The 27,431-nt window shown below is 42.5% G+C and overlaps 1 protein-coding gene across 2 annotated transcripts; it reads left to right on the top strand.

Annotated features, from left to right (window-relative positions):
- The first annotated feature begins 2 nt into the window (after positions 1–2).
- On the top strand, positions 3–26,207 carry PTPN11 (protein tyrosine phosphatase non-receptor type 11). Of its 2 annotated transcripts, none has more exons than XM_038187295.2 (16): positions 3–225; positions 3,989–4,111; positions 5,219–5,413; positions 6,414–6,606; positions 7,890–8,006; positions 8,505–8,618; positions 12,576–12,672; positions 13,259–13,338; positions 13,454–13,612; positions 16,305–16,436; positions 16,977–17,131; positions 17,750–17,817; positions 18,002–18,153; positions 21,146–21,258; positions 21,459–21,560; positions 22,726–26,207. In XM_038187295.2, exons 1-15 carry the CDS (start codon positions 212–214, stop codon positions 21,526–21,528), a joined length of 1,782 nt encoding a protein of 593 aa, XP_038043223.1. In that variant the 5' UTR covers positions 3–211; the 3' UTR covers positions 21,529–21,560; positions 22,726–26,207. The 2 variants fall into 2 exon arrangements, with proteins under 2 accessions (XP_038043223.1, XP_038043224.1); XM_038187296.2 differs by lacking the exon at positions 3–225 and adding an exon at positions 3,549–3,569.
- Positions 26,208–27,431: the final 1,224 nt, after the last annotated feature.

The following is a 27,431-nucleotide window of genomic DNA, read 5'->3' as shown; positions in this document are numbered from 1 at the left end:
ACGCAGGGCGGGCCGCGCCGCGCTGTGCGGGGCCTGAGGCCGCCGGCGGTCGAGAAGGGGGGAAAAAAAAAAAGGGGGGGGGGGGGAGAAAAAAACAACGAGGGGAGACCCCGGGGAAGGGGCGTGAGGAAGGGGGGGGGGCACCCGGGGAGGGGTCGATGTGAGAAGCAGGGAGGGGGAGAGGCCGCGGCCCCGGCTCCCGGCGGGCACCATGACATCGCGGAGGTGAGCGGGGGGCTTTTTTTGGGGGCTTTTTGGGTTTTTTGTTTTTTTTTTTGGGGGTGTCGAGGTCCCGTTGTACCCTCCTCACGCTGAGGTATAGGGGTGGGGGCGATGCTGGCCGTGAGGGGGGCGGTTTGAGGGGAAAAACCCGGCCCGCGATGTCGGGGGCTCCCCTCAGGCCTCCTCAGGGGCTGGGGTTTTGGGGAGCCCCCTGTGGGGACAGGGCTCGGGCCCCGGCACCCTTCTGGGGCCCTTTGGACCCGTGATGTGGCGGGGTTGTGCTGGGGGGGGTTGGTTTGCAGCCCACGGGCGGTCAGGGTGAGGGCTGGGGTCCCACAGCAACACCTCGGGGTGTTTTGGGGGTCGTGCCCCCCTCACACACCGGCTGCATCCCTATGGGACCCCCCCCCTCCAGCCGTCTGGAGGCCAGGGGCGATGCTCGGGAGCTCAGATTTTAATTGGTAAGCCAGGCCGAGAAATTATTAAGGTTATAAAGCGAGGAGCCTAAAAATAGGGGTAATTAAAGCGCCGCTCCCCACCTCCGTGGCGCTGCGGCGGTGACAGCTGAGGCCCAGCACCGCTCTCATCGCCCCTGCTGTGGAGGTGCTTGGCAAAGCCCTGTCGTGGCATGGAAAAACGAATTGATCTTCTCCTTTTCTTGGCCTCTTCGGTGTGCTGGGAGCAGCCTGTTGGCACTTATAAAACACCGATTCTGCTGAGCTTTCCCTGGCTGTGCGAAATGCACCCTTGCTAAATAATAATAAAAAAGTCGCAAGGCTGCGTTTTCAACCACGTCAAGGCTTTCAGCAAAAGGTTCCTTGCTTAGCCGATGCCCCTGTGCTTTTGTAAGTGAGACCCCGGCTATTTTAGCTTTTCTGCCAGTATTTCAGTCTCGCTGTAAGCTCATCAGGGACTTGGGTGTGCTGCTGAACGCCCCCCACCAGAGCTGCTGCGGGGAGCATGCCCTGCACAGCGAGGGCACTCGGTTTAATCAGAGCATGGGATCGCGTGTGCGTGTTGCTTTCTTCATCGTGCTTCTTAGCAGGGGTGGCCTTTGCTTGGGATAGCCTCTGCACCTGCTCGCAATAGAGGTTGAAGAAGGAAAGAAGAAAAGAAGAGGCTGAAATGCATTCCATCCCTATAAAAGGAAGCGTGAGAGAAGGTCCCCCGTGGGGGTTGTGTTACCGGGATCTGTGCCCGCAGCCCCCTTGCTCGCTCTGCCAGCTTTGGAGGGGATGCGGCCACCGAGGTTCAAAAGCACACATGTGATGGCAGGACTTCAATGGAGGGATCTTGATCGCCGGGCCGGAACCGTTTAACCGAGATCGCTAACACCCCCATTTTTCTATTTGGGGTGGCTGACAAATGCATCTTCCTACTCAAAGCCAAAAATACAAGGATGAGAGAGCAGGGGAACAAGTTGCCATCAGAACAAAAGTTACATAAAGTGCAGTAAGCGCCTCGCTCACCCAGATGTAGCTTTCCTTTTGCTGCACTTCGTAACTTTTTGCCACCTTGGGCAGGAGCATCTGTGTGTGGGGTGACGTTTTTGTTAAACAGCCTCAGGGTTTTAACCTATCTTTTAAGCACAAGTTGCTTTTAGTCCCTTCTGTTTATCAAGTTACGATTTTTCAGTTATTTAATGTTTTGAGCAGCTTGTGTGCAGTTACTTCCAGGTGCACAAAGGTTTAGGGTGAGAGACAGAAGATAAATTAATTGAGCTTCATGAATTGTCACAGCAGAATAAATCTGTAAGGTAGATTCCAGTAATTTCTCCTCTTCGTGTTTATGCAATTTTGGATGTAAATTTAAAAACACACGGAGGTGTCTCTTGAATCCTGTGTGCATTTAAAATGACTGTTCAAAATATTCTCTTGCCTTTGTTGGTGTTTTTCCCTAATGGAAGTAAAATTCTGGGGCTGGAAGCGTGGCAAATAGGTTATCAGCTCTTTGAGTCCAACTGTTGTATTCTAAAATACATTACTTAATGGTCAGTTCGTGCTAGGTGCTGTTGCTTGCACGGTTTCTCTTGTGATACCGTGTGAAAACAACTTTTCTGGACCTTGAAATAGTCATTAGATAAATGTAGGATTACTTAACTGATTCGTTCTCATTTGCTTTAATAACGTGGAAGTATTTTTTCATATATTCTTTTCAAGAGCCATGGTGCATAGGTTTGGTTTTCTTAGAGATACGGTGGTATTCACTAGATTTTCTTAGTGCAAGCAGGATATCTTTAATGAGAAAAAGGCAAGATGAACGAGAGGGATCGTTTAGTTTTGAAATGAAATTGGTGCACAGGTAATCCAAATTCCCATTTGAATGACTTGCTAGAGGTTTGAATGTTCTAGAACCTCTGAGACTTACCAGCGTGCTTGCACGGAAGCTGTGCCTGGATGGAGTAGGCTGGGTTGGGGCTTGGTAGAATATTGTCACCTTCAGCGCAGGAGGAATTGCTGAACCCATTGAAGTCATGAAGGCAGAACCCTAAATTTAGAGAGGCACTCGCGTGTTTTGCTGCTACAGCAATTTGCTGTGAAACGTTGGCTGGATCAGGAGTGATTAGAAAAGCTGTGCGATTTTGGGGGAGATGGAGCGCTTCTACAACTGGAAGGAGGCTGGCTGCGGAGCCTTTTCGCCCTCATCTTCTGCTCTACTTCAGAGAAAGAAAGGACCCGGCGCACAAAGAGGAGTCGCCGTGCTCTTTGCAGATACAGAAGTGCGTTTTTGTTTGTGCCCTGCGCAGTGCCTGGTTCACAGCAGTGCTGAAGGATAAAGGAGATCGTTTAATTTCCCGATAAAAGCCTGACAAAACCACGAGGACAGTTCTGAGCTGCTGCATCCTCTGTTCCCGGGCTGCGTGGTGATTTCTGTTTTGTTTTTAGGTTTGTCGCCTGAAATGGTGCCTCATTAAAAAGTCCTTTCATCCGGAGCGCAGGTGTAGCTCGGAGCTGCAGGAGTGCAACAAAATTCCTCACGTATAGCTAAGAGGAAACGCAGATGCGTTAACCGAATGGCTAAGAATAAGTCTCAAAAGCTGATGCCATAGGTGGGGACACAGCTTCTTGGCTATAGACCATATACAGCCCTCCTCTGGCCGGGCACTATATTAGTCACTCATTAGGCTGCCTGTGGGTGGTGAATATCGATACGAGATTCCTCAGTGCCTTTATTTAAGCGCGGCATGTTCGGGCTGGACAAGTCTCCATGGTGTTTGGAAGGCAGAGCAGTGGCTTTGGGTCTGGCACCTTGTTCCCCTGAGGAAGGTGGAAGAAGGCTGGGCAACCAAATCGTTGTTCCTTTTGACCCCTGTCGGTCGGTACTCAACCTGTGCACTGAAGGATGAGGTCTTGTTTAATTTTTAACCTTTAAAATGTTGTCCGGTGTTTCGTTTTAAATATTTTTCCTGATTGCCTTTCGGTGTCTTTGAGTGTTCTGCCTTCCAGGAGTAAGGACAACGTGTGACTTGTGGTCCCTGACTGTACTGCGCACCTCTCTGATATCGTTGTAGTCTAAGCCATCTGAATATGCGTAGCTGTAGCTCTTTGACTTGCAAATAATTGCTTACCAGTATGTAAAATTGCAATATAATATGAAAAGAATGATTTATACCTATTACTAAGAATTTCTTACCAGTTTAGGAGCAGAATTCAATACTGTTTCTGAACCTGTTGTATTGTTCTGTTTAGTCCTGACGTATAAATTAACTTCAAAACCCAGCTCTTCTATTTACTTATTTGTTCTCTGTATTTTTAACCTCATATAGATGGTTTCATCCGAATATTACTGGGGTGGAGGCAGAAAACCTACTGTTAACAAGAGGAGTTGATGGCAGTTTTTTGGCACGGCCCAGCAAAAGTAACCCAGGAGACTTTACGCTCTCTGTGAGGTACGTTTCAGCATCTTCTGTCTTCCTCCTCAACTGAGTATGGGTGTACATTTGATGCTATTATTCTGGGAAGGGGTCACAAATGAACTGTAAGAGACGAAATAATGCACAGATCACTTTTTAGTTTGTTGTTACTTTTTTTTTTTCTCTCTTTCCCCTAAACCCCTCTGTTTTCCCTGAAGAAGTTCCCAAATACCTTTACCAACTTGGGGATACAAATATTGCAGAGAGCTGGAAAAGTATCAGGGAAGCCGAAGTAAATTGATAATTGCATTCCTTTATGCCCTTTAAAAATCTACTTGATAACCATAGAAAAGTAGCAGAGTTTATCTGAATTACTGATCAAACACCTGCAAGGAAATGCTGCTCTGACTTTTTTCCTCTAGGAAAAGTCAGCAAGTCTTTAATGGCAACTGCCATGCTGTTTCAGCTTCCAAAATAGATCCTTTGTAACGCTTGTCCTACTGACACCCTGTACAGGGGTAGGGGCAAAGAAAGGAGGGCAGAGGAAGGAGGTGAAGGAAAAAGGAAAAGGAGGCTTGGTGATAAGAATGGTGCTGCTTGGATACCTTTGACATAACGGGCCCCATTTAACAGATGAGAGAGCTGCTCTTCGTGAATACTAGGGACTCAGGGAGCAAACGGCCCTCATCAGGCAAAGGCAGCTGTTTGGTAAAGGAGAGATCCTAGAAATGGGTGTGAAATCCTAGCAAAAGTAGGAAACAAGCTCTGATGGATGTCTTGAGAAGGCTGAGTCCTTTCCCTACCCCTCCACCCCTTGTGCTTGTGCGTGCAGTTCTTGGGGGTCTGAGGGATTCCTGTTGCATACCATGGAACCACAGAGCTATATTGGGCTGGAGAATCCCTTTGTTATAGAATTAATATTTTTTTTTTCTTGGACAGCCACTTCCCCTTCTTGCAAGCCTCTGATGTGTGGCTGAAGTACACTTCAGAGCTGCACTAGGTTAGCTATTGTGCAATATTTCAGGTGGAAAGCGATACAAATGTAAGTCTAGATTGCTCCAACTGGGACAACAAAACCATAAATGATTGATTGGGAATCAGCTGATTTGTATGGCTTCTTTCTTCCTTTCTTTCAAACGTTAGACGAACTGGAGCTGTCACCCACATCAAGATCCAGAACACAGGAGACTACTATGACCTCTACGGAGGAGAGAAGTTTGCTACGTTGGCTGAGTTAGTGCAGTATTACATGGAACACCATGGGCAGCTCAAAGAAAAGAACGGAGACGTTATAGAGCTGAAGTATCCCCTGAACTGTGCTGATCCTACATCGGAAAGGTCAGAAATAGTGGTGGAAACCTCGGGATCCCTGCGCTTCTTCATAAGTGCATGTTGTCCCCTTAGGGCTGGCTTCCATTTGGTGGAAGAGTAGCCACTATCATGCTGAAAGTAATCCCCTAGAAGAGGAAGACAAAGTTGCCTTGATTTTTACTGGGAGAAAGTTTTTCTTACAGAAATTTTCTAAGTGCTTCCTGAAGTCATTATGCCTTGGAATTCCTTGCAATAATATTTCTGGATGTAATTTTATACACCCTTTTTTCCAGCAGTGAGCATAAGTTTAGGAAAGTGAACAGCATGCAAATATTCAACTTGCTCAAACTCATGGTTTTAGGAGCATGGCTCATAAGGAGAATGAGGCTTTTGACATACTGAAGAAGTCTGTGCATGTCAGAAATAAACCTCTGTGGCCAGTAGATGTCAGAATTGGAAAAAAAAAAACACAAGGAAAAATATTAAACAGTGGTAGTGGGGTGAATTATTGCATTTTCGGCCATGTTTCTTGAAAAAAAAAATAGAATTATGTGGTTATCCTGCCCAGTTCCTAATGAGATGGAAGGGTAGGGTCTAAAAAATACTAAATTCCCATGGGTTTATTGGGAAAGCATGTCCTTATGAAGGAAATAGAACGAGTAAATGCCTTGACTGAGGAAAAGGTTGCTGTGTAAGCTCACATTTATTGGGCACCAGGGAATCCATTTGGACTGTTGTAGGGGATCCAAATCAAAGCTTTGTTTGAAGCTTGCATGAAATGCAAATTTCAGTGCTTGTGGAAGTGCCTCCTTTGAAGTGCTTTGTAATCACTCGTGTATATGTACATGTATGCTTCCAAGAGTTAGGGTTCTTTTTATAAATTTTAAGGCTTTCTTTAGAGCTGGACACTGTTGTTCAGTATAAAATTCAGTGTAAGTGTTTCACTTTGTAATAAGTATTTAGACCCAGTGGATTCAGCGATGGAATAACAAGCAGGGTACCTGTCTGTGTGTTACTTTCTTTAAAGGTGGTTTCATGGGCATCTCTCTGGAAGAGAAGCTGAAAAACTCTTAACAGAAAAAGGAAAACATGGAAGCTTTCTTGTGCGTGAGAGTCAAAGCCACCCTGGGGACTTTGTTCTTTCTGTCCGGACAGGAGATGATAAAGGAGAGAGTAACGACGGGAAATCTAAAGTGACACACGTCATGATTCACTGCCAGGTATGATGAAGCAGGAGCTTCTTTAACTGCACTATTTCCATGGGCAGTGGGTTTATGCTAACAGGAGGGCCGTTCTACACTTCCATAGAGACCAAAATGTATTTTCCCTTTTTCCCTTGGTACTCTATGTGCTATACGTATCATCTGTTTGATTGTATTGACTAATTCGATAGCTAAAGAAATATAGCAGTGTTATTTTTTTTGACTGCTTGCCTGGCTGGATCGTGTTGTACTACACTGTGCTGTCAAGTACCTTTTCATGGATTTGCTTTTGATTGCATCAGAAGTCTGTCTTAAATCCTTTGCTGATGGAGCTTTTCATGTTCGTGAGCCTTCTTAAAGGAGTTGCAGTCTCCTGTATAGATTGTATAAAAATAGGGGTAATTGGACAAACAGAGATCTATTCGAGTCCATCTGTTTCCCCTGTCATTTTATAATGCCTCATCTGAGAATGATCAATATCCTGTAGGCAAATTTGAGTATTTAATCTAAGGAACGCTTTTAAATCTAAGGCCTGAATTTAATATAGGGTGGTTCATTAAAATATTCATTTAAATATTACTGAGTTAGGGTCTTGGTATTTTCAGACATGCCCATTTGAACATATTAAATGTTCAAATTTGTGACTTTTTGTTTTAATTGTATAACAATTGACAAATGGAAACAGATGTGTTTTGTAGAACCTGAGCATAAGAGAGACCATAAAACATCAGGTTGTGTGCCTTACCGAGGCTGCCCCGTTCTGCATTAAGGCAAAGTAAACTATTCCTTGGACAAAGAACCTTGACATTTAATTGTTGAGTTTTGTATTTATGCTAACCTTTCAAGAAAACTTCTTTGCTTTGCAGTTAACTGCCAGTAGCATTCATGACATTAACAAAAAACAGAATCGCTTCACCAAAATAAGCACGGTGGCAGTTAATGCTTGCCTTTCAGGACTGAATCATAATGTGAATTGATTTCCAAAGCTGTCCCCCGGATTCTAATCCCATAGTAGCTCAGGTAGCCTGCTTGAGCTGACTGAGCCTCGGATCAGGAGGAGTCTTTTCTCCTGGAAAGGCAGACAAAGTGACTTCAGTTAGGCAACACAAAGGATGCTGTCCTCCTTAGTGTATGTGTGTGCTTCTTGTTTACCAGCCATTAGCAGAAAGGTCTTATTAGACTTTTCTTTGTGTGTTTTTAAAGAGAATTTCTCTAATACTGCATAGCCTAAAGATGATGTCAGTGTAGACTTCATATGATGAAGTGCGTTTATTTTGACGACTGAGCATCTGTCTTTCAAGGATCTAAAATACGATGTTGGTGGAGGGGAGAAATTTGACTCTCTGACCGACCTAGTGGAGCATTATAAGAAGAACCCTATGGTAGAAACTTTGGGCACAGTATTGCAACTCAAGCAGGTGAGTGAATGGAGAAAAATAATAAATTTTGCAGCAAAAAAAATTGTTAGTTTCAGCATATGTTGTTTGGGAAGAGAAGTTTTTTTTTTTTTGTGAAAATGAAGAATGAAACTTCATGAAACTGGATGACAAATTCGGTCACTTAAGTCTAAGCTGGAATAGTTTTTATGTGCCAGTGGCAGGCTCATGTTTGTGATGCGAGGAGAACTTTCCTTGGCTTCATTATAGTCCATAGGGATCACAAGACTAGTCCAGGAATGAGACAACTTAAGGTACTGAAGAACAACCATGAGACTTTATCTAAAAACATTTGTTCCCTGTCCCTTTCCTCTCTACCCTCCCTGCCCTTCAGTGTGTGAATGGTAAAGTCCCAAAGTCCAAATAGATGCCTGGATCCTAGAATTGCCTATATAAAATATACTTAACAAAGAGGATTTGTGTTTAACTATCTTCTATATCACTGTTACACCTCTGTTTAATATTTTGTGTCTTTCTTAGCCTCTGAATACCACCCGTATTAACGCTGCAGAGATTGAAAGCAGAGTGCGAGAGCTAAGCAAGCTAGCAGAGACTACAGATAAAGTCAAGCAGGGCTTCTGGGAAGAATTTGAGGTACTTCATTACATTTCAAATGTTATGTTATCAAAAATCTGTGCTACTTAAAAGAGGTCTATTACTGCCTTCCTGACATTAGCTTGTCTCCATCACTTCAGATCCCTGTTCTCGCTCCCTTCTCCTATGTCGGGTAGATTTTATCTTAAAACTTACCAGTTCCACTCCTGTGTCTGCTAATAAAAAGATTGAAATATTTGACCTTTTTCCTGAGAGGTAATTACATTCTTCAGGATGTTCATTCAATACCTAAGCACAGTCCCTCCTGTGTATCTTCCCCATCAGAGGGAGCCTTACTACAGCTGGCAACAGACCTGGCCCACCAGGACAATTAATTGGACTCATTCCTGGGTTCCTTTTCTCCTCGTGCACTGGAGGAGGCTTGTAGGCTGGATTTATATTTGTAGAGGCAAAGGCCTGATTCCTAGTCCGTGTTTTTCTTGGCGACACAGGTCCCAGTACAGTAGCAGTATCCTCACAAACAAGCTCTGAGGTGAAGCAGCATTGATTATCTATATTCCTTGGGCTCTTGGAGATTTATTTTTGTTTTGTTTTCTCCAGAAATTTGATTTCCATCCCTGTAAGTAGCACTTCCTTTTCTTCTCTCTTTTCCTCATACCCCTCGTGTGTGTACCATAGCTGTGCTGGCCCAGCCTTCCCTCCTTTGAATGAAGTCCTCGTGATTTCAGGGAGTTACTCCAGATTTGAGAGCAAATACAGCTGAAACTGGTAATTTCGCAAGTAGAGAAAATTAAGTGTGGATGCTGCATAGTGTATTCCAAGCTACTCGAGTCCAGCCTAGGTCCTAACCCTTTGCTGACAACTGGAGTGACTTAACTGCACGCACGTGATGGTCATAGCCAAAAGCTTTACACGTGGCTTAAATATAAGGAGCTCACTTCTCTCTATCTCCTACACCCCCATAGTGGATTGTGGGACTCCACCAGCAGATGGCAACAGGAAACTGGAAAGTCCTGTGATCTAAGATTTCTGTCACAGAGGCTGCTTTTGGCTTTGTAATGCTATTTTAAGAAACTTCTCAGAAAGTGATGGATTTGCAAAGCGCTATTTTGATGAAACACTTTTTGTCCAGACACATTCATTAGCTCCACGCGCTCCAGTCTGCTCTTGTTTTCTGTAGGGACTACGCTCTGAGACCATTGGTGAGAGTTGGAAAAAAAAGAGGTAACAAATTCCTCTGTAAGTGTGGGTAGAATATAATAGTTGAGGTCATGGCAGGCAGGGCTGAAAATCACGAACAGCTCTCATCTGTGACTTGTGAACCTCTCAGGGAGCTGACCTGGCCTCAACCCTGAGTTGTCTCTGTCAGAATTCAACACATGAACTTGGGCATGGGGCCTGCACATCAGGAAGCTTGCCCCCCCCCTGCTCTGCTGGCTAGAACCTGCATTTGGGAGTTAATTGCTTTTTGGTAAGGCTGCTTAGTGGTGTGCTTTGTCCTCTCATGGCAATTAACATACATTGTTCTGTGATCGTGGTGTTGTTTAGCCTGAACAGCCATTTCCAAGTTAGCCAAGCTGTGTTGCTGTTAGTTTCCTTAGACTCCAAGCACACCTTACTTGTATTTAGAGGGCATGAAAAGGAGAAAGTATCCCTGCTTGGCTTGCCCTGCTTGTAATTGGTGCTGGCCCACCAGAGACTGAGAGTCAATGTTGTTTTCTTGAGGGAAGCGCTCTTGTACGGTGCGTTTAGGAACGGATCGTTGATTTGTCAAAATGACTGGGCTATTACTTGACACGTATGACTTCTTTGCTGACCTCTGGCCTTTGTGGAATAAACTTGTAATGGATTTATCCATTATGGTTCTTAGAAGCAAGGTGTTTTCCTGTCCCACAACTTCCCTGAACAAAAGTATTTGCTAGCAAGCCTGAAGTCTTAGGGAAAAAGTAAATGAATTTTTTTTACTGAGATATTCCACCTCTCTCTCCTTTTCACTGCTGTTAGTGAGGTCAGCCCTAAACCTTATTTTTTTTCCACCTTGTTTTGTGGTGGTTCTGGTGACGAAGCAATCTCCCAGCAGTGTTAATGTCGTGCTTTCTCATTCTCCTCAGGTAAGCTGTGACTGTCGGCCTTAGTGGGAGGAGGCAGGGGGCAAACTCCAGGCTGTCCGTGGATCTCTGCATGGCCTGTTTATCATTTGGCAGCCCAGATGGTGCCTCTAAATTACTTGTCTTTAGGCATATTGAAGAATGTGCCTCGTGCTGTTACCCACCAGGCAGAAATGTTGACAGTCTTTGTAACACTTTTGCTTCTGGAAAATGACTGTGTGGTGAGCTTAGTGCTTGGCTGGTGGAGTGAATTTGAGGACTTGTGTTTTGGATTTGTTGCTGCATTGTTTACATCTCGTAAGGGGCTTGTTACAGTCTCTGCTGCTCATGGATCTCTCCTCTGGGATGCTCACAGCAGTAATCATTAACTGTATGAAGTGAGGATGTTTGAAGTTAGTTTCAACACACTTAATTGTTTCCACTTTTTAACCTGCTGGCAAAGTTCAGCTTTTGGTTCTTTTGCTTGGTGTTCCACCTGGCCGAGACTCAGAAGTGTTATTCTCTAAAGGTGCTCTGTGATGATGGCACTTGAAAGACCTGCAGTGTGGCAGGAGGTGAGCTTGCTGCAAAGTGCTGGTTCACCCATCGCTGGGAGCAGCGAGCACACTTGATGGGAGCGTGCTTTCTGTCTGTGCTTCACAAACACAAAACCCCACAGCTCTGCTGTATTGCTTTTGTCCTTTGGTTCCCTGGCTTTAGGATGAGCCTAATTGTCCAAGGTCACCAAGTGAGGCAGTAACAATTGCAGAGACTGAAATAGGAGTGAGCAAATGTGCCTGAAATGCTCAAGCTCTAAAGTAAGAGCAATCTCTGAAGGAGTATTAAGGGTGGTATTAGAAAAGGGAGCAGCTTCCAAAGCCTGAGTGTTTCTTCTAGTCAGGCCGGTACTGCTTTAGGGATTAAAACTTGGAACAAAAGCATTGAGATTCTGGTCCCTCCAGCTTCCTTGCAAGGATATGGATTTGCTCCTAAGCAACGCTTATGAAGTCTGGAAGTGCTGTTGTCCTTGTCGTTATTAATTGTGAACCAGACGCTGAGAAATTGGGGCCTTGCCAACAGGAGAAATCCCCGTGCAGATTTATTGTTTCTGCCCGAGGATGATTTATGGATAAGCACGTTTGGAGTTACCTAACACCTCCCCATCCCCTAGCACGGTAACGTGGGAAGGGCTGGGCAAGGTTTGTTTTGCACTGGTGGCTTTTTGTTTGGTTTTGTTTTTCCCTCAGGTGTTGTGTGTTGACATTGTGCTGAGCACTTTACTTATCTCACCTTCCTTTGGAAGTGCTGTAGTGTGCCCACGCGGACCTTGGCCTTGGTGATTTGACTAGGGTCAGGTAGGAAATTTTGGGCTGGTCTGGCTGCAGCTTGGAGGATCTGTTCTTGTGGCACTGCTGTGAAACAGCCTTCCTAGCTCAGGGGCTTGGCTGGGGGCTTTTATTTTTTTTAGACAGTTATGCCCTCTCTGCACAGTGTTTTTACAGCTAAAAAATTCAACGGACCAACTTGAGCCTGCTTGGTCAGAACAATGTCGTGAAGACTTTCAGGTTATAGTTTGTGGCTTAACAAAATTTTGTATTCATAGATGTATATAATTTATTGAGTGGAAAACTCAGTAAAACTCAAAGCCTTGTCATTCATGCTCCTGTGTTTCTGTCACTGTCTTTTCATACCTTGGAAGCAATGCTGTACTTAGTCTGAATGGAGGAACCTACTGGAGGAACCTGGGATCTCCCTCCCCTTCCCTTTCTCTCTCTCTGACTACTGATTGGCATTATAATCAAGTATCATCCTTTTTGTGAGGAAAGGATAACTTTAATTGTGGTGAAACAGCCTCTACCTCTTTTTTATGCTTTTATTGAAACCGGTTATTTTTGCTGTTTTCATTTAGACTCTACAGCAGCAAGAATGCAAACTTCTCTATAGTCGTAAAGAAGGTCAGCGTCAAGAAAACAAAAACAAAAATAGATACAAAAACATATTACCCTGTAAGTACTGATTTCCTTCATTATAATATAAGCCTGCTACTTTTCTCTGCTTTATTTTTTTAAGCTGGTGAATACAGAGTTAATTAAGCATCAGAGCGCTTTCTCTTCTCTTTAATGATAACTTCCACTTTTATGTTATCAGTATTAGTCCATACAATTTCCAATCTCCGTTCAAACATTTGCACTTGGTGCATGCAGATATTTTGATTCCCTAATATTTGTCTGCAGCTTTCATTTAAAAGCGTCACATCTCTAAACTGTTTTTCAGCAAACTGGAATGCTCAGACTTAAGAGGATTAATTGGTGGTACAACACTGCATGGTGCAAATCCTGCAGCGTTTGAGCCCACTTGTGTTGACTTAGATAAACACTTGTGTTGGTCCAGGTTGTTAGGGATTGGACACTTGGAAGTGAGGAGGAGGAAAAGCTGAGTATTCTAGCCACTAATTTACAGAATGTGACAATTTAGTCATTTCTGGTAGCAGTAAGAAATGTACCTATCTGTTGAGTATTTAAAAGTAGCTGTATGTTCACAGCTGTAGGATGCAGCTGCTTAACGTATGTATATATGCATGTATTCTTCCAGTTGATCACACCAGAGTTGTTCTACATGACGGTGATCCAAATGAACCTGTTTCAGACTATATCAATGCTAATATTATTATGGTAAGTATGCTCCTACCTACAGCCCATGCCTACTTTTTAACTTGCTCTCCTAGATTGAAGTTAGTCTTCTAAAAATCACGTTTGTCACTGGTTGTTAAATTGTTTTTGTCTCTAGCCCGAGTTTGAAACCAAGTGCAACAACTCAAAGCCAAAAAAAAGCTACATTGCTACTCAAGGTTGCCTACAGAATACAGTGAATGATTTTTGGAGGATGGTCTTCCAGGAGAATTCTCGAGTTATTGTTATGACAACAAAAGAAGTGGAAAGAGGAAAGGTAAAAACAGAATCTTGAACTGGCCTCAGGAAAGGTCATGGCGTTTGTGTGCAAGTAGGGACTGAACAGAGCTGGTTATATTGACTCATGCTGAAATCTGGTGTGCCACCACAGTCTTTGGAGACCTGTTTCTGGAAGGTGCTGAGTGTCCTCTTTTATTGGTGCCTGTGGGAACTGAGGGTATACTCCTGTCATACCAGGAGATCTTCCCTTTTGTAAGGTTTAACTGATTATATTCTGGCTACTGAATCTTTGCATTGTAAAGTTGTTCAGGGAATGAGACACTGGAAGGCTGGATGTTGTAGCCAAGCAGGCATTCTTCCCTGTTTCTATTTTTTTTATTTATTTTTTTCTTTTTTTTTCCTTTTTTTCTTTCCCTTTTTTTTCTCTTAAAAAAAAAAAAAAAAGCATTGCCATTTATTTTGGCTTACCAAGTTTGTGTAGACTTTTATTAAAAAAGCAAACTGTGGGATTTTATTCCAATAAAGATGAACTTGGAGGATATGAGGATGTTGCTTTTTAACGAGAAACTGCAGTATAATAGCCCAGCATTCAGGTCACACTTGCTAGACTGTGCTAGAAGGTTGTTCTTTCTTCTGCCTTTACTCTCCGTGCTTGAATTTGATAAGATTCTCATTGTGTGCTGAGCTAGCGATTCTGGCTGTAAATGTACCAGGTTAAGAACCTCGCAGTCAGGGATGATTTAGCACTTCTGTTCCTGAACTTGGGTGCTTTGACTGCTCTGTTCTTCGTGAACAGAGCTGCCTATTCAGCCTCTGTGGTCTGTAAGCACCTTGCACACTGCTCTGGCAATATTTACTGTGTTAAAAGAGGGAATTTTTCCTACGGTGGTGGATTCCAGGAACCTCACTTTTACCTTTAAATTACAGAGATCATCTTATTTGCTGCCTTGTGTAGTATAGCTTCATCCTTGGAATATGTTGCTCCTGATCTTCTTAATGTTTCCTGAATAGTTTTTTTTTCTTTCAGTTTCTCTCCTTTTTTCACATACCATTGTCCACCTTTTTCATTAAACCATTGATCTGTTTCTGAAGGAAAAACTCCTCTCATAGATTAGTGTCACTTTTCAAAAAAAAAAAAGTTCATGTGGAAAGTACAACTGATGTTTTTCTGTGGATGGCTGATAACTGCAGGAGTTCCTTACCACTGCCACAAAAGAAAACCCTGCGTAAACGTGCAGAAGACAAATAGCTGTAGATTTTTTGGACTTCTCTTCTTCATCTAAGTATCACAGCTGCCATCACTGTAGAAACCAAAGGATCTATTTAGTGGATTTATTTTATTTTATTTTATTTTATTTTATTTTATTTTATTTTATTTTATTTTATTTTATTTTATTTTATTTTATTTTACTTTATTTTACTTTATTTTATTTTATTTTATTTTATTTTATTTTATTTTATTTTATTTTATTTTATTTTATTTTATTTTATTATAGGATTAGTAAACTCCCATTCATTACCCCTTATAAAGGAGCATGATTTGTATTTTCTTCCTAAGAGTGCTTTGAAGGAGAGAGAAGCTACCCCTTTCCAGTGACCTTCCTGTTAGATCTTTCTCTTGGAATAAGAAAAATAAATTATGGGGTTGCATTGGAAGAGTTGCCTTGAATATGCCTCTTTATTTTGGATAACCTACTAATGGGGCCGTGCTGTTCTTCAGTTTCTCCATGATTCTTTCCAAATTGTGCTAAGCCTGCTTACTGCGCTCTGGCTGTATAAAACACTTTAATGTCTGATTACTTAATCAGTGCTGCATGCATTGATTTTTTCCTTTTTTTTTTTTTTTCTTTGTGCCTATTTAAATTCTTCAAGAATTGCAAATAACAGTTCTGATAGAAAATAAAAGCTTTTTTTATCTCAGGCCAAGATGCTTTCAGTTATGCAGGAAGGAGAGAAATCTCTGGATCAGAGATGACTTCAAGAGCACTTTGCTTAAGAAAGTGAGGAACTGCGAGATGTCTCAGATCTGCCCAGGGTTCTGAACGTGTTTTACAATGCATTGAAGAAGAAGCAAACAAATGCTCACAAATTAGAAGTGGTGTTTTGTACGCATTAGTCCATTAGGCTGATAATACACGCATCCTTTCTGTCAGAGTCGTGCTTGTTTTAACATTGAGTGTTCTGGTTCGGACTTGCTGTACCAGCTGCTCTTGTGTTCAGGGCTGTGCACTGAACATCAGCTTTTCTTTAGCTTGTACCCTTTTGGAGAAGGCAGGGGAAAAAGGGCAAAAATAACGAGAAAACAAACCAAAATACACTACCAAAAAAAAAAGGCATCTTGTCTAATAGGGAATTATGTGCTTAAGCATCTCTTACTTGATATTTTGAAACCACTAGCTGGGTAGAGGTGTAAGTAACTTTATTTTAATCCCTGGGCTTTGAAACTATTAAAGCAAAACAGGTACTAAGATGATCACGAAACCTGCAGAAAGGAGAGGTTTCATGCATCTCTTTGAAATAATCCAGTCTTTTGTTATGGGGAAAATAAATTTTCCCCTCAAATGTACTTCACCTTGGTAGCTAGCTGTCTGCTCAGTGCTAGTAATTGCCTCCTGTGTATTCAGAAATGAAAGCTTTCAGAAAAGTGTTTGTTTAACCAGTTTACAAACCAGTCTTTCTTCTTGTTGACTACTTTTTTTAATCTTTTTTTTTAATTTTAAATCTTGCAGAGTAAGTGCGTCAAGTACTGGCCTGATGAATATTCCCTAAAGGAGTATGGCGTTATGCGCGTTAGGAACGTTAAGGAGAGTGCAGCACACGATTACACGCTAAGAGAGCTTAAGCTTTCTAAAGTTGGGCAGGTAAGTATGTCAGTAGATCAGTCCTTTTAGTCTAGGTTGCAAATCAGGAAAAAAATGCAGAAAGGGTATTTCTCTGCAATCAATAAAAGCACTAAGAGGTTAATAAATTGAGCCCTGCCTCTTTCTTTGAAGCTCCGGCTTTAGCTCCATACATCTTCCTCTTTGTCCTTGGGCTAACTGAAGGTTCTTATACCTAAGCACTTTTTGGTACGAGATGCCTGGCTGCAGAGCTTTAAGGAAATCTGGAAAGAAGCATCTAGTGCTTTTAAGTAATTGCACTTCAGTCCAGCTAAGTATTTGTTGTCCTTTCATGGAGATGATTGTAGTAGAAGAAACTGCTTGCATGGGGATCCAGAAACTAGAAAGAGCACTTAAAGCATTTCAAACGATATGCTCAGCATCCACAAGCTGTGGTCGTGGATGCTGAGCAGGAGGTTGGATATGCCACCTTCTGATCTGACTCACCTTTGCCGAGTAAATGCTTTTAGCTGGTTTTTATTTAAAGGATTTTGTTTTCACATGTTGGCATCTTCCTTCCAGGGGAACACAGAGAGAACAGTCTGGCAATACCACTTCAGAACTTGGCCTGATCACGGAGTCCCAAGTGACCCTGGTGGCGTGCTAGACTTTCTAGAGGAGGTGCACCATAAGCAAGAAAGCATTTCTGACGCAGGACCAGTAGTGGTCCACTGCAGGTACAGTGATGCACTGTTCCTCTCCATCAGTGGAGTTCTGTTGGGGAAGGGTGGCAGGGAAAAGCTGAAAATTTTAAAGGAAGGCAACTTTCCTGTTGAGCTCTTCAGACTTTTATCTGCCAAGGTGTTTGTGCTTTACTTTTCGGGAAATTATGTATGCTGGTTAGGCATCAGATGGTTGTCTTCTAAGCAGGACATCTTTCAGAGTGTGCATGCCTGTGTCAATAAGAATTTCTGGTGTTGTATGAGGTGGTGCCGGTCTTGACTAGATATATTTCAGGTGCAGACTCATGGGAATTCTGGTCTCCCATCCCATCTTCTATGAGTGAGATATTATTCCTCATTTTCAACATGTAAATGAATTTTTGTTTTGTAAAGCAAATTCTTCTTGTAGTGCTTTCTGGTTCAAGGTTGTTAATAAACCCTAACATACAGAAGCTGCTGTTATGACTTTTGTCTCTTCTGTGAAAGTTAGGTTTGTAGTCACTTCTGTCTGCATGGTTGGTTAATAGGTAGGAAATGTAACGTTTCTTAAATTTTGGACTCATAGCTTGGGTTAAGTGTTCTGGTGTTTGTTCAGGAACAGCAACGTGATTAATTTTTCTTCTCTTTTTACAGTGCTGGAATTGGGCGAACGGGAACTTTCATTGTGATTGATATTCTTATTGACATAATCAGAGAAAAAGGTAGGTTTCCTGCCACTTTTGTTTTCTGCTGGGATATTGACATAGGTCACCAATGCGTCATACCAAAACAATTGCAAGGTCACTCAGCTGTGCTGTGTTCTGCTGGAACAAGTGACCAGACCAGTCTGTCCTCCAAAGGCAAAGTTTCTTTTATTGTTCTTAACATCATGATGATTTTTCATAGGTGTGGACTGTGATATTGACGTTCCAAAGACCATTCAGATGGTGAGATCACAACGGTCAGGAATGGTTCAGACAGAAGCACAGTACAGATTTATTTACATGGCAGTACAGCACTACATTGAAACGCTACAGCGCAGAATTGAAGAGGAGCAGGTATAGTTGTCCTAAAGTATAAAAAGTAAAAGTACAAAGTATAAAATGTGACATAGGAGCGTGTTACCATGGGAGCGGGGAGCAGAGTTGCTCGTTTGCTGCCTGTGACGTTTGGAGGCTTGCCTGCTGACTGTGGAACCAGTGCACAGTGAAAATGCTGGGTCTGGAACCTGCGTTCATGGAAGGTAGCCTCTACGTCAGTTCACTGTGCTTAAGAATTACTGTTAGATGGAATTAGAAAACTAAAATAAAAGCAGTGTATATTGGACTAAAAGATTGTAAAGAATGAGTTTGGTGATCCTGCAGGACATTGTCCAAAGAAAAGTCAGAGTGATTTGGTGTGATGAGAAGAACTTTGTAATGTGTGGTGATAAACATGAGACCTCCCCTCATTCCTCCAGTTCAGGTACCCCATTGCACCTTCTGTAAAAGGCTGTAGGATCTGAGTGCATAGTCTTGTTATAAAGAACTCACTTTCTACCCCCTGTTGCTTTCACTTTCTACCCTAACCTCTGATCATCTGGGATTTTCATCATTTTTTTTCAGAATTTCATTACCTTTCCTTCTGCAGCTGGCTTGCTGATCAGGAGATAAACCCATGTAGCTGATCAGGCAGGTGTGGGGAGCTTCATGGTCATGGTTAGTGCAGTGCCAGGTGTGAGATGCAATCCTTCTCTTAGAGGTGGAATGTGCCAGCTCAGCCTTCGCACTCTTGGCTTCTGGCTTCTTTGGAGAGTGGCAGAGCTTGTTTTACATTTGCCTATGTGATGTAGATGCACTCAGCAGAGAGGGTAGAGACTTTATTCTTCTCCCCAGGACAGCTGTTGTGTGCTCTGATGCTGATTAGACACAAAGTGAAGAACAAGAACTCCCTCAGGTGTACTTTTTTTTTCCCCCTGGCTTTGTCATCTGACTGCACCTTAGAGCTCCCTCCTACCTCTGCATGGGTGTTATGCAATCCTTGTATCCTCAGCTTTTGAATACGGTCTCTTTCTGCTGCTGCCATTTACGAAGCAGTTCTGTAACTTCTCGATTGCTGTAATGTGTTTTGAATGGTATTCTGATATTGAGTGGAGCAGTGCATTTCTCCTATAGTCATCAGGCTGAATTAGTTGTGTTTCATTCTCTGTTGTATTACTAGCTCAGGAGGCACAGGAGTAAAATTTTATTGATTTGAAAATTGAGCATTGCTTTATGCATGAAGTCTTGACCTGCAAGGGCTGGTGGCAGCCACAGGAATAAAACAGGACAGTGACTTTCAGACAGAAGCAACACTGACTATACAGTAAAACACAGTAAAACACGCATTAAAACCTGAAAGCTGAACAAAACTGGTGAGTGACTTAAGGCACATATGTAGGAAAGAGCATGAGGTTGCACTGCCTGTCTGCTTCTCAAGCTGGATGAACACAAGCCAGCTCTGAGGAAGGAACTAGGTAGCTGCATTAGCTAGTCCAGGCAAACAGTCCCTCTTGTCACGCAGCACTTGCAGCCAGCTGGGGTGAAGTGGCTGTGTACGTTTAGCTGTGGCCATTCACAGACGTGCCTGCATTTTTTTAAATTCAGAAGAAAATTCTCTGCTTTGCCAGCATTCCCTGTTGGCATTGCAATGCTGAGAGCCTCGAGGTTCCTTAGACTTAAGCGTCGTGTTAGATATTGCCTGTCAGCTTACAAGTGGAGAAAAAAAAGCAAATCGGATTTATTTTATTTATTTATTTTCCCCTGGAAATGTTTATATTCTCTTATATCGAGGAAACAAGTAGTTCTTACCACATTTCTTTTCTTATGAATTAGAAAGGATAGCTGCAGTGAATTAAGCTGAAGGAAGAGAAGCCAGATACCTACTTTATCTTGGCTTATCTGTTCCAATCAGCTTAAGTAATAGAAGAACCGATCAATTCCTTTTAATTGCTTTTACTGTATAAAATATCTATAGCTTGAACTGCCATTCATCATGTGGTTAAAAAAAAATCAAGCTCTGGTTTTAGGCTTGAGAATATTGAGAATATTGTGCCTTATTTTAGCCTTCCAGGCAATTAATCTGGACTGGTGGTCTATTTGAAAGTGATTTGTCAGGAGTAGGTGGGAGGCTGAGATGGGAAGAAGTTCTGTAAAATAACTTAAAAAGTTGAGCGAGCTTCAGAAGACCGTCTTGAAAAACTTCGACTTAAAACGCTGTGCAGAGCTTTGTTAATGGGGAGGCAGCAGCCAGATCTCCGCGGAGGCTCTGACAGCCTCTGTTGTGAGATCGACTCAGGTCAGTTTTGTAGTACTTGTTTGAGCGTGTGAAAAACAAAACGAGACAAACAAAAAGCCACCATCCTGTAAAATCCTAAAGGAAGGCTTTCATTTAGATGTAGGTTGAAGAGTGTGTATGCATTGAGGATGTTTGCCTTGAAAACAAAGAAGAAGAATCCTCTGTCTTCCTGTAGCTTTGCTTGCTGGAGCCTTCGGTATCTTTAGATGAATGCCAGCAAAATTGGCTGCAGCTTGTAACATATGTTACTGAATATAAATGACAGCTTGGGTTCTTTTTATATCATATCTAATGGCCCAGGATGTTATTTTATTAGAGATCTCACAAACAGTGTTGTTACTCATTTGGCCACATTTTTGCGATGGAAATAAGGTCAGTGGGAGGCCCACTGGCTGGTTCTGTCTGTTAAAGAATGAAACGTGGTTTCGTCTGCCAAGTAAGACGAAGGTTGCGTACGACTGCTGGTTCATAAGGCTGGTGTGTTCTGCTGGAGGTGGTGCTGGGAAGAGGGATGTTATTGTAAGACCTGAAGAGCCCCGTTTTTCAACAAATAAAGCCAAGCTTTAGGTCCTATTCGTGTTGTGTGCATTATCTACAGAACTGAGCTCTTGTGTTCACAGACAAACCCTTCTAAACACAAATTTGGTTAGTTATGCGAGTTATTTCTCTATTCCTTCAATTATTGTTTTCTAATAGTTATTTAAAGCTGGCTTTTCGCTGTGTTTTGTTTCACAGAAGAGTAAAAGAAAAGGTCATGAGTACACAAACATTAAATATTCTTTATCGGACCAGACAAGTGGGGATCAGAGCCCTCTTCCACCCTGTACCCCAACCCCAACGTGTCCAGAGTAAGTTAGTTTCTGTTGTTAGTTTTGAACTGTACTAATTTTCAGTGATCTTGAATGAGTTACCACAGAACCTGCCCTTAGTCTGTTGCCCTGTGCTTTGCCCTTAAGCTAAATTGAGCAAAATAAATTGTCGCTGCGTTAAGTGTACACGGTTCTCTCAAACAGGATTATTCAGACTGTAACCACTTGTTTCATTTCAGAATGAGAGAAGATAGTGCTAGAGTATATGAAAATGTGGGGCTGATGCAACAGCAGAAGAGTTTCAGATGAGAAGATGTACAGAGACTTCCATGCAAAGGCAGGTATGTATGTTCAGGAGGGACTGTGCCTATCCGGCCTGGAGCTGTGGGGTTTGAAGAAAATTTATGCAAAACTGAACTGTAAGAAGACTTTCTGATGCATGTAATCCCTCCGCCCTTAAGGAGTTTAAATTCCAGAGACTAATTTTGATCAAGTGCGTCTATATTTACCCTATTCAAAACAACACGGAGTATTAGCTTGGTAGCTTGCTCATTGTTCTCGTGTCCTGACTCACCAGTGATATAGGTTGGACATCTTTATTGTTCAGGAGACTGGAGTTCTGTACGATGAGTGGCAGCTACAGTCTGAACTTTCCATGTCATTAATAAGTGGTCTTTGCTGCTGGGTGATGCTAAGGATTTGTGCACATCTAAAGAAATTCAAAGAACACTTGATCTAATGCTCAGCCTCGTAAAAGATGTGTTAAGCAAGATTACTGCTGTGCCTGTGTGGTGGGAGCAGATACTGGAAGAATATAGTGAAACTGATCTAATATGATGGCCCTTTTAGTGAAGTTTTTAAACTACTGTTGGCCAAGAGTGAAATCTTCAAAATCAACGTTTGTGTACTGTTGTTGTCATACTCGTAAAATTAAACCTTGCTTTTGCTGAAAGAGAAATCTGTAGAATCTCTTTGTAATGTTTTAAGTAGCTATTATAGTTTGGTTTGTGCAGTCAGACAATTGAGTATGTACTGGTTATGAGCTAAGCAGATCTCTGATGCTTAGTTAAGGGGCTGTGAATACAGCAAAGGAATAGTTTGGAATTTAAGGTGTCTTTCTGTAGTCACTTACTTCTTCTGGATTCTAACCTAAAGCCTTTCATCATCTTTTCCCCCTGTGCTTTTAAAGACCTCAGACATCCTATTTTCCCTTTTCCACTTGGTAACTGTAAGTATGCTTCACCCATTTAGTCCACAACCTCATCTTCTACATGCATCTATTCCATTTATTCACAATCTCAAATGCACAATCTCATCTTCTATGCCAAAGCACCATGCAGTTTACGAGCAAGGTTTGAGACTCTCAGTTGAGTTTATGGCTTTCTTGAGTCAAAAGCGAGCACTTCTGTTTAATGTTAGAATTAGAATGAACTGTGCTTTTTTGCTGTTGTTTTTGTTTGGTTTTGACCTAAATAGTTTGTATTTTCTTGTCTCCTCCTTTTCCAGAAATGAATATGGTTTTTAAAAAGGTCAAGAAAGAGATGGAAGAAGCTTCACATGAATGGTGAATTCTGAAGGCTTGGTACCTTTTTAATTTACGGTTTTAATCCTTCAACAGTAGGCAAAACTTAAGACCATCTAAAGATTGTTTATATCTCTTCTCTCCAATACCTGATTTACAATTGCTTATTTTCCAAATAAAAGGAAATCCTTTCTACAATGTAGACAACTACTTTGTAGAGTCAGTTTTGAATCCAGCAAACTGTTGGACTCTCATCCATGCCTTTTTTTTTTTTTTAAATAGTATTTTTGTTTCACAGTATGGCTATTAGTTGGTTTTGGTGTTGTGTTTTTTTCTTCATTTGAGCCGTTGTGGGATTTCTGGGGGTGGGTGGTGGGAGAACAATGGTGTGGATAAATCCGTTACACTCATGTAAAATACTGATGGGAACAATACTTGATCGAAAACAGTGGATCACCAGTGTGAATAGAATCAGCTACATGGTAAAACTAGTCCTAATACATTTCAAACTCAGACTGAGTTTCATAGGGGTGAGCAGTATATGAAGATGCTTTTTGTGGTAACTGATGGCTTTGATTACAACTTAGCTGAGTGGCTGGACGGGCTATTTTGGAGTAATTTTGTAAGGTAGCCTTTACATCAAATGAAGTTTCTTTTTATTGTGATCTCGACCCAAAATAGGAATTTACTGTATCTCTCAAAAGGCACAGTGGCCTAGTGGTTTGTGAAGATACTGTCTCTGTTAATTTGTCTGTATTCATCTATTAAGCAGGAGATTGGACTTGTAGAGTGAAAGGAATTTTAAAAGCTGCACGCTAACACCTTGACAGCACATTAAAAACAGAGTGAAACAAGTCACCCACTGCGCAGGCTCTTACCTTAAGGTAACCCTCTTCCCCTTTCTCCTGGGGAGGTGGGAGCTGCTAGGCCTTCTGGTTTGGTTTGGTTTTGTCTTTAGGAAGGCCTTACGATAGTGTAAGTGGCTAAATTGAAGTTGTGTGGGGGAAGCAGTGCATGGAAGCTCGCTGTCCACTGCAATTGCCTTAGCTGCACAGGGCAGCCAGGCCAGCAGCTTGTCCCGGTTCGTTTCATCAGACAGGAGTTTGTCACCGTTCTACCTGAAGTGCCTTTCAGAGCTGCATTAAAATTGCCGTTCCTGTTCATCTGAAACCACTTCTGATTGTTGTCAGTGAAACAAAACCCTCTTCTAGAGGCTCTAGAACTAAGAGCTGCCGTTAAGCTGCCAGGTAATTGGGTTTCTTCACTTGGTTTGCTCTGTCTTATGCCTGGAGCAGAAGCTCCCTGTGGAGCCGTCCCGGACGGCGTGTGTGCACTAGCGACAGAATCAGTCCCTAGGTTTAGGTGCCAGTGGTGTCTTACCAACGTCTCTCCCTATGTTTTTGGGGAAGACTTAGGCAGTTAAGGAATTATTGCCATTTTCCTACAGCACGTGCAGACGGCGAGCACTGCGTTGAGTTGCTGTATGCGAGGGTGCAGGGCCAATGACGTGGTGTTGGTGGCCTTCCTCGTGAAATGATGCTGAAGCCTGGAATGTAATTAATGCAGCTTTGTGAAAGGTTAAGTGGGAGATTGCATTACCTTTTCCTGAGAGTGCTTTGCAGAATCAAATATTTGAACACTTGGAACTGAATGAAGGTGCTTCTTTAATGTTAAGCAGAATTTTTGTTACTTTGCCTATTGTCCTTTTTTGTCTTTTGAGGTTTTGGGTTTTTTTGGAACTCCTGTCACCAGCGTACCATAATGTGTTTCAGTGTCATCGCCTTACAGTCTAGTCATGATATTTGTGCCCTATCTTGATCTAAAATTTCTTGTCATGATGAAAGAGAAATCTATCCATCTGGTAGTGAGATGCCTATTTTACGTGGCCTGCCTCTTTTCCTGTCCCTATTTACAGCTTCATCCTGCTGAACAGGGCTCAGTTAGAAGTGTTGGGATTTGCATAGAGCAATTGACAGCAGTCTCAGTATTTGTCTGAAACTTTGTGTAGAGTTAGCCAACTTCTACGCTTCATACGTTACAGCGAGGTGGAAGGTGGGTCAGGTTTGGAGCTACTCTGTGCCCAACTGAAATGTCAAAGGAAAAGTCAAGAGAAACGAGAAGGATCCTGAATGAATCTGAACTCTGTTACCAACTTGGTTAATGTGATGTGTCTTAAATGATTGACCTGTATCAACACTCATCAGTTCCATGGCCAACAAAACGTTGCCTCTTATAACCTCATGTTAGCCCTTTAGAACCTGCCACTGTAGGACTTTTTCCTTTTTTTTTCTTGGAGCCAGGGTATTCGTACTCCAGAATGTGTGCTAGTCCTGGGGAGCATACGGCAGAGGAATGTCAATGGGAGGGGAGCAGAATCTGAAAGATTGTGAATAAATGCTCTGCTTCTTTTTAGTGGAGTGTTGGGCCCTGCTGAATACCAAAGGGTAAACCTTGTGAAATAAAATCTGCCTGCCTTTCATGCACAAGCAAGAGAGGGATCATTCTTAGAGCATTTCTTAAATTATTTTGAACAATGGTTGGATTTTATGACGGATGAAGTGAGAAAGAGAAATGTCCTTTGGTTCAGAGGAGATGAGTGAATACTGGAGCTTCATGTATTTCTGGGGAGATTTTCAGAGACATTTTGTGCATTGATTTAGAAGCTGTTGCTGTATCAGTGGAACGGAAAAGGGATGTGGTGTGGAAGTCTTCTGGTCCAGGAGACTTTACAGCACAAGGGAAACTTTAACCCAACTCCTAAGGCACAATAATTTATGCCAGCATGAATTTGCTGCTGACTTTGTTTTACTGAATGTTTTATAGCATACACTTTAATTTCAGCTAACTGTTGTTAGGACTGATTGGTTCTCCTATTAATCCTGACCAAACTTTACTTTTCCCTCTTGAGATATGTGTCTGAAACCTAATTAACCAGGATATGGCTAACGAAGTTATAAAACCTGTTTCCTTTTTGATTGTAGGGATGGGAAAAATCACAGCTGGTACTAGGATGTGTTGTCAGGTTTTGGTTTTCCATTATTTCAAATTCATTTTTTAATTTTTCCCTTTTAAATAGTGAACCATGTAATTAATAATTTCAAGCCTGTTTATTTATGACATTATTGTGATTTGTTTATTACAGTACTAAAGACTAATGAAAAAGGATCCTCTTACTAGGTGGAGTAGACCTTGCATTTATTTTTTTTTTCCTGCAATGTATGAAGTATTGTACCAGAGTATTAAATGAAATTGTAATATTTTATTGAAAAAATCTCTATCCTTTAAAAGGAATACATTTAGGATGTCATCAATTTGATGTGAATCATGTAAATGTTGATAATGCGCTGTTTATTATACATCTAGTGTTTCAAAAGACTCGCTTATTGCCTTTTGCCCACATACGTTCTGTAGACCATTTACAATTGTCAAAATGTGACATTAAAAGAATAGTTCATGTATAGAAATATCGGTGGTTGTCCATTGTTTTCTGTGCTGGTATTTATGGGTCGTAGCTCAGTTGCTCTGCTAGCTGCATTGTGATTTTTACTGCTGCGAAGCTATGCTATCAGAAATAAAAGCATATCTGTAAACATCAGAACTTCAAAAAAAAAAAAAAAAGAGGGAAAAAAAAAAAAGGAAATAAAAATGATTTTCATAAGATGGCTTGTCAGTTACTCTGTTCTCAGGTTCCCGTGGTGTATGGGCACCAATCTTCAGGCCTCGGCGTCAGAGCTTCTGAGCTGCAGTGCTGCTGAGCCCCCCGGGATGGGATGTCCTTCTGCAGAGCCAGCGGAGCACAACTCCTGTTAGATACGATGCTAAATGTGATGTGTGTGAGCGTGCAGCTTTGTTCCTGTCCTCCTCTGCCTGCTGGCTGCCCTGTGGCAGGGTCTGCATGCCACCCAGGTACTGTCCCTGTGGTCAACGCTTGATGGCTCGTGGCCAGGGTGTCCTGCACTCCTGCAGTGCTTGGGTGCTGCAGCTCCCTCCTGCTCCACCTCCCGAAAATTGGCCCTCGCTGTTTCTGTGCTGATGGCTGAGCTTGGTGTGGAGCACCCTCACAAATGCCTCTCTTTTTGGCTGAGTATTAGTGTGTAATCAATCAGTTTTAATTGCGGGAGAGGAAGGGCGATGCTGTTCTTTCTCTGTCCTCGTCACACTTCTCTGCAACCTCTTCTTCAGGGGGGAGCAGGGAGGGAGCTGGTGCTCCCCTGCTGCTCCTTCCTTCCTTCCAGATCTTTCAACTCGAGCACCGTTTGTCTTCGGGGCTCTGCTGTTTCCTCAGATCCTCGTATGCCAGCACCACGCAGTGACTCAAACGAGGGACTGGTGCTTTGCACAGGAGCCGTGTTGTGCCTCGGGCTCCTTTCTGCCAGCTGCTGCTCCCGTGCTTCAAAAGCTGCCAACATTTCTCACTTTGTAGCACTTGGAGCTAGACACTTCCAAAGAAGTAATGTTCTACCTGTTCTCTGGGCGGGAGCAGAGGAGCAGACACGTGCCCTGGGTCCAACTATTGTGTCTTCTGCCTAATTTTAGGTCCACCGATGCTGCTTTTTCATTCTGGAAGCAGTTGGGAATGCTCCCACTAGTCATGTCGTTGCTGTTGCTGCTTCCCAGAAACCAGGCAGCCGGAGCCGTCAGCAGCTTCGCTAAAATGGGAGGGTTTTGGTTCAATTTCATTGAGCCAAGC

This window comes from Anas platyrhynchos, chromosome 16 (genome assembly GCF_047663525.1).
Source record: "Anas platyrhynchos isolate ZD024472 breed Pekin duck chromosome 16, IASCAAS_PekinDuck_T2T, whole genome shotgun sequence".
Classification (NCBI taxonomy): domain Eukaryota; kingdom Metazoa; phylum Chordata; class Aves; order Anseriformes; family Anatidae; genus Anas; species Anas platyrhynchos.
This window is presented reverse-complemented; position numbering and strand designations above follow the sequence as displayed.

Bases quoted from the DNA above. Each gene is read 5' to 3' on its own strand.
- PTPN11 (XM_038187295.2), top strand. The intron at 5,414-6,413 runs GTCAGAAATAGT...CTTTCTTTAAAG, and splicing joins GCTGATCCTACATCGGAAAG to GTGGTTTCATGGGCATCTCT. The intron at 21,259-21,458 runs GTAAGTTAGTTT...GTTTCATTTCAG, and splicing joins CCAACCCCAACGTGTCCAGA to AATGAGAGAAGATAGTGCTA.